The 10,112-nt window shown below is 32.3% G+C and overlaps 1 protein-coding gene across 1 annotated transcript; it reads right to left on the minus strand.

Moving 5' to 3' along the window:
- Positions 1–1,947: 1,947 nt before the first annotated feature.
- LOC147384168 (UPF0481 protein At3g47200-like) lies at positions 1,948–4,870 on the minus strand. Its single transcript, XM_086426710.1, has 2 exons — positions 4,776–4,870; positions 1,948–3,365 (listed from the first exon to the last, which is right to left on the minus strand). The coding sequence occupies exons 1-2, from the start codon at positions 4,823–4,825 to the stop codon at positions 2,075–2,077; spliced, it is 1,341 nt and encodes a 446-aa protein (XP_086282836.1). The 5' UTR covers positions 4,826–4,870; the 3' UTR covers positions 1,948–2,074.
- Between the last annotated feature and the right edge of the window lie 5,242 nt (positions 4,871–10,112).

Raw genomic sequence — 10,112 nt, forward strand, 5'->3', positions numbered from 1 at the left:
TGGACCTCCATCTCTCTCAAATATGAGCCCAGCCTGAAGCCCACTTGGATTCGGGCTTTGGACGGGACTTGGATATTTGATTAAAAGAAAGTTTTAATTTAAAAAGGAACTAAATAAATTTTGAATATGAAATAGATCTAAAACAATCTCAAAAAACTTTAAAAGTATAAATAATTTAAAATCTTTACTGATTACTATTATAATGATTCCAAAATTTGAAGAACAAAAAAGGCTCTCACATTTAAATTTAGAGAGCTACTATTGCCACACCAACTTTTACTAATGCCACATCAAAAATGGCTCTCACATTGAAGAACAAAATGACCATTACAATATAAAATTACAATCCAACAACCCTTCCAACTATGTTAGCTTGTTGTCTAAAATTACCAAAATATTCTTTCAAAATTACCTTACAAAATATTTTATATTACAAAAAGACCCTTACAACAATATAATATACAATTAGATTATCTATTTCAAATTTTTTAAAATAATTCTTAAAACCAATTACAGAAAGTTTATCAACAAAACCTAACTTTGGTGATACTTGTGCTGTGCATTTGCACATGCCACCTACTAGTAAATATAAAACTTAACATGAAAAAAAAAAAAACATTATATTTTATAGAATTTAAAATTTAACAATTTTTACATTATAAAGCACAAATATAATTAAACAATTACTACAAAATTAAGGGTGGGGACTTCATCTAAATAAGATAAGTACATCTAAATTAGGTTGTCATATATATATACTGCGCTAAACAGGCAAAGGAATTAGTGGTAGAGAATGGGGATGAAGATGGGGTCATGGCAGAAAGAGTATGATGTCTCTATATTACTACCAAAGTGTCAAAACCAGCAAATTATTATTGCATGCATTATTGCCAAAGTTAGTTCGATATTTATTAAAACATTCAAATATTTTTATTTTTATTTCATTTATATTACATTGTCCAACTTAATAATCATTTTTATTGATAATTTCTATTGTAATTTTTAGCCTATTATTTTAATATGTAGAATCTAAAGTAGTTTCTATCCAAAAATGTAATGGAATTTCTACCCAATTATTATTTTTTCTATTTGACACTACAAAAACAAAAAAACAAAAAAGGAGTAAATTCGACGCCAAGGTTGATCAAATTTGGCTAAATCTAAGTAAAGTGGGGAACAACCTTCCACAAATCTTACCACTTACCTAAGTGTCATTTCTTACTTTATTAATTGTTTTTTTTTTTTTTTTTTACTTAAATAATTTTTTGAAATTCTTGATATCTAAATTTTGAACTACCAATGTAAACTAATTATAAAACTAAATAAATAACTATCAATGTAAAGTATTGCATTCCTAATTCATTCTAAACAAGTTTGTACAATTAAATTAATTATGTGACAACAATATATGTGGAATATTTTTTCATTTATAGAAAATTGTATTATTTGACTAACAAAATTACATAATGTATCATTTGAAGAAACATTATCTACACTAATTGAAATTATTTTATCTTGTGCTCCCCAACTATGCATTTCAACATCTATTTTAGTTGCCATTACAAAACCTAAATTTGGAAGGCTCCCTAATAAAGAAAAAGAAATAATGTGGTAGTTTGCATAAATACCAAAACCTTAGTTTGGGGTCCATAAATCTGAAGTAAAGTTCTTTAAAATGTATTAAATATTCGAAAATTTGTAGTTATGTTTAAAAAAAAAAATATTATATATAACATGTAACTCAGAGAGTTCAAAGCTAGACTTCAATTTCCAAATCCATCAGGTATAGTTTCAAGTCAATTGGGTTTTTAAAAAAAAGGTTTAAGTAATGAAGTCCAGTCATCTCAACTGCAAGTTTACAATATAGGTTTAATTTATGGAGGAAAAGAATCTACCTGTCTCTTTGAAATTAGTTTTTGCCTAACATTGCTCAACAATCTTTGAAAGTAGATGAAAACTACTTTAATTAAACACAGAGTTGCACAGTATAGTATTATTTATTACATACATACACACAACTTGGAATAAAGAAAGTGATATTGGTCTAAAGATTACTAAATAAGTTTGCTTGATTTCACCGGGGAAAGACTGTGAAGTAGGTTTGGAAGGAAGTTAGCAAGATAATAATACCTCCAGCAATTGAAGAGATAGCAGACCATGGGCTTCGAAAATAAGTGTGCTTGAGTTTAGCTATGTAGACCATCCTCTTTTTTTGAAGATGCAATTGAATTTCACGTACAACTTTCAAATAGGCAAAAGGATCAGGAATCAATCCTGTTGCCAATTGGTCAACGAGATTAGCCACTTCCTCATCACTGCCAAGGTAATTGCAAATTATGCCCTCAGAGCACAACACTTTCACATCATCAGCATTCTCAATGAGTGAATCTAGGAAACAAATGAAGGCGATGAATGCATGCTTTTTAGGGACACCACAATTCAATTCATAGGCAATTAAATTGAGAAACCTGTCTTTGGTGTAGTGGTTAATTTCTATTTGAGGAAGTAATAGCTCTCCGCTTAGCAAATGAGTTTGGAATTCAACATCACATAAACAAATTGAATTCCTTTTCTTGAATGTCATCCCCATAGCTAGAAGCTCCTTGACTGGAGGGTATGATCGCTTTGATCGCTCACATCGCTCTTGCCTAGACAGGGAATGAAAAATAGGTTTGTAACCGACTAGTTTGGTCCGAAAAAGGTCGAGGATGTGACGGGGACCAGTAGATGGTGATGAACTCATCCCATAGGTTTTGCTAATTTCTGAGTTGATATAGTTGTGAACCATAAGGTCAGAGCCACTGTCCGAGAGTTGTTTCATCAACTCCTTCAAAATTAGGAACGGAAGTTGGTTCTCAAGCAAGAACAAATCTCTAGATATCAAAGGTATGTCATTTCCTAATGTCATGAACATGTTCCATCCACTACCATACACGACCTGTTGAATGAATTCCAAAATAAAGCAACCATCCAAAAGCATCATGACCGTGAATGCTTCATCGTCAAAATTAGCTATGATGGAATCATTGTAGTACTTCTTAGCCTCACTAGTTAAAGATTCAAGCTTACTGTAGATATCACACATGCTAGACTTACAATCAGTGACAAATCGCCGAGCAGATATGATCTTGAGCTCTTCTATCCTCGCTAACTTAGGTTTGCCATGGTGATAAGGTCCAATTGATACCACTGCAGGATCAAAGCATTCACTGGAAGCTTTGTACTCCCGCATCCATAGTGGTACCCTAGGAATATGAATGTTGTTACGCTCCATTATTTTGTCTATTTCGTATGTGGTGTCCGTTTCTATGCAGAACAACTCGTACTTCAGACATCGTAGCCTGTTGATAGATTCTTTTGTGATCCTGTAATTAGGATACAAATGGCATTTGAGGAGACAATTAAAACTAAAAGTTTTTTCTATCACTCTGTTTTTTTTTTTTTTTTTAATATAAAAATAACTAAAAAAAGGAAAATTTTGGACACTTGATCGCCACTATCACAAAATCCTTCAAATTCTTTCAAAAATTAGAAAATTAGGAGAACAAGGAATCACCTACTTCATAACTCCAACTACCGAGATTTCTTATAGTATTGCATTTAATATTCCAACAGTCCCACCTAAAGGAGTTATGAAGGCTGCTATGAACATACCTTGTCTCCACTTTGGATCAAGAACATGTCAGAGAGATCAAAAACTGGGAATTGGTATAGGACCTACACTACATGAAAACTAAAAATTCTACAGGAAAATTTGACGGGTCAAGGCCTATGAATTTTGGAAACCAAAACTTGATGGCCTAGGGCCATTGTAACTTGTGATTTTCCCTAGATTTGACAGCTTAGAGCCATCAAATTTCTTGCATTCTTCATTAATTTGGCGGTTTTGATTCGACGAAAAGAAAAAAATTCGACAATGGAAATTTTTCCGCCATGGTCCATCAAATTTTATAAGCTTTTTTCACATTTGCTGACTGAGTTAATTGGCAATTCGTCGAATTAATTGATGAATGTTTTAATCAATTGTCCGAATTCACAGAAAACATGCAGCTAGTCGATAATTTAAACTGCAACTTAGAACAACCATTAGTTAATAGAAAATCTCAATTCTTTATACAGACAGTCTAGGCTACGTATCACCTCTAAAATTTGAATAAGGGGTGGAAAATTATTTAGAATTTTCAGTGGGGCATAAAATGGGCATGTGAGAAAACACAAATAAAACTAAAAATTGATTTCTTTCAGTTATTTTTTCTATTTCTAAAGAAAATTTAATAGTAGGGGAAAAGAGAAATTCATTCTAGTTGTGATTATATTCTTTGTCAGCCTACAAGGAATGGAGATTTATTGTTCACTGTATAAAACTTTGTATGAGAAGTAACCATTACTCATAATAAATAAATAAATAAAAATTCAGCATTTAAATGTTAGAATAATTTTGCTATGATTTTATAACCCATTAAAAAAAGAGATAAAATTTCCCATGTGACAAAAGAGCAGCTTTCCATTGTTTTAACATCTTTCATCTTTGAATTGTGATAATTTGACCACCCCACATGACAAACTCGATCGACTATTTAACGTGACAAGTTCGACAACCATAGACCTGCACTCCTCGGGATACACAATTCCATCGAGATACACTTTTTATGGGAAAGTGCAGCTGTCTATCCCAAGGAGCACTGATCTACCCTTAAAGGCTTAGGAAGGAAGAAAACAAAAAAAATAAAATAAAATAAAATTATATTATATTATAGAATTATAGAAAAGCTTACGAATCTCCCGGTAGAGGTTCAGTGGTCATTGTGTGCGAGCTTCCTTCCATGCCTGCCTCTCTCTCTCTCTCTCTCTCTCTCTCTCTGAATACCACACAAATAAATAAATAAATATAGCAAACGACCAGCCTGACAGTCAACCAAGTTAAAACCCATCGCTATACAGTAATTTTCAAAAAAATAAATAAACTTCGTCTTACAGCAGCGGTCGCTAGTGATCGTCCCTATATGATAATTGCTTTTTGGCTTTTAGCTACGGTAGTGGCCATCGTACTAAGGAGAATTCTTTTAAAAAAATATATGGGCCATTTTAGACATACCTTCTCACGCTTTGCTAAATAATGGGGAACCCATGTTTTGAAATTGCTGAAAGCCCCCTGAATCAAAAAATGGGTAATTTTAGAAATGCCACCTCACACTTTGATAAATAATGGGGATACCCATGTTTTGAAATTGCTGACATGCCCCTCCTTACAAAAAAAAGAGGGCAATTGTATAAATGCCACCTCACGCTTTGCTAAATAATAGGATACCCATCTTTTGAAATTGCTGACATGCCCCTCCTTACAAAAAAAAGAGGGCAATTGTATAAATGCCACCTCACGCTTTGCTAAATAATGGGGATACCCATGTTTTGAAATTGCTGACATGCCATCCTTGACATCAGTCTCCTAAGTAGACTAAAAGGAAAATACCTAAATGCCATCATCTTTAATTCATTGTTTTCCACTTAGAAAGTTTTTACTCATTTCTAAGCCTTTTGCACCTTTAGCTAAGGAACTCACCGAGATTTTGAACCTTCAACCTCTGATCGAATACCCACAATTGAAACTAGAAACCATGGAATGTAAGGGTGATTGATGCTTCAAAATTCAAAAGACCAGATTTGCTCAAAAATATGAATAAACCCACAATCGATGGTTCAAAATCAAATTTGTAATCCTACGAGATCTGAAACAACAAAAAAATCACAATTGATGGTTTAAAATCAGGTTAGGAACCACAATCGATGATAATTTTGAGTGATTTTGTAGTAATCTAAGATCTGAAACAACGAAGAATCCTTTGAAACCCTCAAAGTCGGAGAGAGATAGAGAGAGAGAGAGAGACAGAGAAAGATTGAAATTTGACAAATGAATATACAAGTGTTGACAAGTGGGTTCTTATATACATAAGAAGAAAGATGATGAAAATCAAAGAGACGTTGATATTTTGGAGAGAGAGAGTCTCAAAGATGATGATAGCTCGCGAAGTTGGAGGGATCCAAAAATGACTTTGGCTTATATAATCTAAACTCTGAAGTAGAGAGAAACCAGATCAACAGAAGGAAGCTTAAAAATGTTCGTGCCCTCGCGTGGATATAAAACAAGTATATAGCGACGGTCAAAGACAAGACCCTTGTTATGCAATGCTACTAAAAATTCATTTTCCTGTAGTATAGAGATACCATTATGTTTTCAATCCAGTGCCATGCACACTTTGACTTCACTCTTCACTTAAAGACCAATGGCCAAAACTACCCTCTAGTCTACCACATGCAATCACGTGAATCAATATACAATTCTCACTCCAAGGTATGAACTTAAAAGGACAAAATTACCCTTTTTTATTTTCCAAGTAAAAAAAAATTGATTTTGAATAGGTTAGCCTTACTAACCTCGTAAGATTTCAAATCTTACAAAGGGTCATTGGGCTCAAATAAATTATCACACTGAAAATCTAACACTACATCCTTCTAGATTTCATGGAAAAAACTTACATTCAAAAAAATATAAAAAATTATGCTTGATCCAAGGTGTTGAAAATTGACAACTACCGAACTCCCAAATTTAAAATTAATTACAACTATGAAAATTCACCTTTTGTTGTAAAAAAAAAAAAAAAAAAAAAAAAATTGAAATTCTTAGAAATTTGTCTTGTAGAGAACCTTGTGACATCGGATCAAATTTTAATGCGAAAAATTACGTAAAGAACCTTGGTGGAGGGATTTATTTATAAGTAGTCCCTAAGTTTTTGGTGATAGCTTGATAGGACATTTCGAACCGAAAGAACTATCTCGATCTATTGTCATCCAAAAACTAAGGAAAAAAAGTGCAAAAACCTAACTTTTCACATTCATCTTTAAAATGTTTAAAAAAAACCTTTGAAAATGACTTCTTCCTTTTTAAATCATTTCCAACATAATAGAGTCTTCGAAATTCGATTGAGATGTCAAAAATCCAATTTTTTTGGATGATTACGATGAGCTCGAACGATTAGGACATTCAATTGTGAAAAATATAGGAGATGAGGTTCAGTGACTATTGAGAAAAGAAAAGTTTGCTAAGTAGGCTATTTAGAGCCTGCTCAAAACTTAGGGACTATTTACAAAAACTTAAATTTAAGGACTTCAACTAATTTTCCTAACTTTTTTATGCCACAAGATAATGAAACTTTTATCCATTGTTGTATTTGTACAACTTATGGAATGAAACGACCTGTCTTAAGCTAAAATTGGTTTAAAGAAAGTATCTAACCATATTATACCTATAAAAATATATTTAAATTAATAAAAATGAGGGATATTAGATTAAAAAATATATGGTAAGATTTGCGTTATTCCCTAAAAACATTAGAGGAGTTTTGAAATCAATTTTGATTAGGCAAAAAACGAATTCAGTTAACTCATTCAAGCCACTTTTTCTTGAATCAGTGAAGCATTTAAACGGACTTAATTTTTTTTTTATAAACATATATTGGTTAAATTTGTAGTAAGGAATTTTATTTTATTTTTGGTTAATATGTGTTTTTTCATAAAATCTAGAAGACTGTGGTGTTGAATTTTCAATGTGATAATCCATGTGGGCCAATGACTTTTAGTAAGATTTTAGTAAGTTAGCTTGGTTCAAAATTATTATTTTTTAACTTGGAAAATAAAGAGAGGGTAATTTTGTCTTTTTAAGTTTATGCGTTGGACTGAGGATCGTGCGCCAATTCTCGTGGTGCATATCGAAGACCAGAGGGTAGTTTTGGCCATTTGGACTTTATGTGAAAAGTGAGGCTTTGGCCATTTCCCATTAAGTGCATATAAACCAGAGGGGAAGTTTTGTCTTTTTGAAAGGGATTGTCATTTCAACTTTGGTCTTTAAGGGCAGAATGAAGTCAAAGTTTGCATGTATTCAGATTGAAAACAGAGGGGATATCTCTATTATGCATTAAATGTGAGGGTATGTCAAAATTAACTTTTTTTTTTTTAATAATTTTTTTTGTGAGGTTTCGGAGAATATTTGAGAAATCCTCTGTTGTTTAAAATAGATGACATGTCCCCCCCTTAAACTTTTTTTTTTTTTTTTTTTTGAGGTTTTGGAGAATATTTGAGAAATCCTCTGCGGTTAAAAATAGATAACATGCCCCTTAACCTTGGTCATCTTTTATATACTAATGCTAAATGACGTAAAAGCCTTCATTTTTAATTTTTAGGAAAAAAAAACATAACCCTTGATATAAATAGAGATAGAGTCAGCCCTAAACTTGACCACTTTCCACCTCTTGAAATCATAACTCTTGTTACTTGTTTTGATGGCTAGAACATCATTTTTATGATCCTCAAATATACATGGTTTCTCGAATTCCGTAAAAAAATGAAAATATTTGAAAAAGTCTTAATTCTAGCTCATGTTTCAAAACTCACGTGGCAATATTTCAAATAAAACCTGCTTACACAAATACTTTTCCAATTAATTAAAATAGGAATTTATGAAAATTTTCTAAATTAAAAAATCATGAATATGAAATTTCTAATTTGGTAATTCATAGAATTTCTAAATTTGAAATTTGAAATTTCCTAAATTGGAAATTTATGAAAATATGAGAAATTCCCAAATTGAAAACTTAAAAAAATAAACTTTCCAAAATAGAAATTTTCAAATCTGACGAGTCCCAAATTAGAAATTTGTAAGAATGGTTTTCCAAAATAGAAAATCATGATTTTAGAAAAGTTGACAAATCAATGAACAAGCTGAATCTACAGAATCTCCAAAATTGGCAAATTATGATTTCTTTCAAAATTTATTTTTATCACGTGAATTCTTCGAATTTCACATAATGGAATCCTATGATTGATAAGGCTTACGTGGCACCAAAAAATAGTGAATTGATACAATCACATTTAGGAAAAAAATAAAATCAATTTTAATGCCACGTGCGCACAAATCAGTGAGTCGACTCATTGATGATATTTTATCAAAAAAATCCGATTTTGAATCTCCTATGTACGCAAAATCAGTGAGTCAACTCACATGCCCATTTTATAGAAAAATTCGACTTTAAACCTCCAATGTACACAAAAATCAATGAGTCAACTCACGTGCTTATTTTATTGAAAATGTTTGATTTTAAGTTTCCTATATACACAAAAATCAGTGAGTCAAGTCACGTGCCTATTTTATTGAAAATGTTTGATTTTAAGTTTTCTAGATACACATAAATCAATGAGTCGACTCACGCGCTAATTTTATTGAAAAATTTCGGTTTTAAAACTTTCTATGTGCACAAAAAATCAATGAGTTAACCATTCGCACATAAATGCAATTTTTTTTTTAATCCAAAAAATATAGGATACATAGCAGATGTTAGAAACGTGCTAATGAAGATTGGATGATCATCCGCAAAATAAAAACAAGAAAAATAAGAGGAATCATAATAAGAAGATAAACAAAATAAAATCCAACTTACCTCTATTTCCAGATGGGGGGTTGCGATGCGTTCCTTCAGGAATACTCGATTGCTTTTGAAAAAGTTCCAAGTGAAGAGAAGCACAGATTGAATACGTGATACGAATGAACGTGGCTGTTGTGATTCTTTCAATTTGATCCAACGAAAACTTGTGAAGGAGAACTTGTGAATGTCGTCTTAGGTTGTTGGACTTATGAGTGAAAGAGGGAGTGAGAGGGTCTCGATTTTCTATTGGGTTATGTGTAGAGGTAATGAAAAGGAAAGTGATACTGATTTCGACTATGGATAGAGAAGAAGAAGAAGGGACTTAGGGTTTGTGGGTTGTTGGATATTAAACAGGGAGAGAGATGGATATAACTGTTGGTTGGGACGATAAAAGAATATGGGCAGTAGAACTTGAAGACGTTGGAAGAAGATAAAGAAGGTGGGTGCTTGGTTGGCTTGAAGAAGAGATGAGTGAGATAAGAGTGTGAGTTTGGGTTGCGTTTCTTCAGATGATAGAAGTGGGGTTGAAGGTACTGTAATGAAGACTGCTAATGGAGGACGTTTGGGACTGAAGGTGCTGTAAGGGAGGTGAGGTGGGACGTTGTAGGGCAGAACATGAGAGAGCAAGGCGGGTTGTAA

This window comes from Akebia trifoliata, chromosome 15, assembly GCF_017979445.1.
Source record: "Akebia trifoliata isolate Shusen 1 chromosome 15, ASM1797944v1, whole genome shotgun sequence".
Classification (NCBI taxonomy): domain Eukaryota; kingdom Viridiplantae; phylum Streptophyta; class Magnoliopsida; order Ranunculales; family Lardizabalaceae; genus Akebia; species Akebia trifoliata.

Bases quoted from the DNA above. Each gene is read 5' to 3' on its own strand.
- LOC147384168 (XM_086426710.1), bottom strand. From the start codon at position 4,825: ATGGAAGGAAGCTCGCACACAATGACCACTGAACCTCTACCGGGAGAT. The intron at 3,366-4,775 runs GTAAGCTTTTCT...TCCTAATTACAG, and splicing joins GAACCTCTACCGGGAGATTC to GATCACAAAAGAATCTATCA.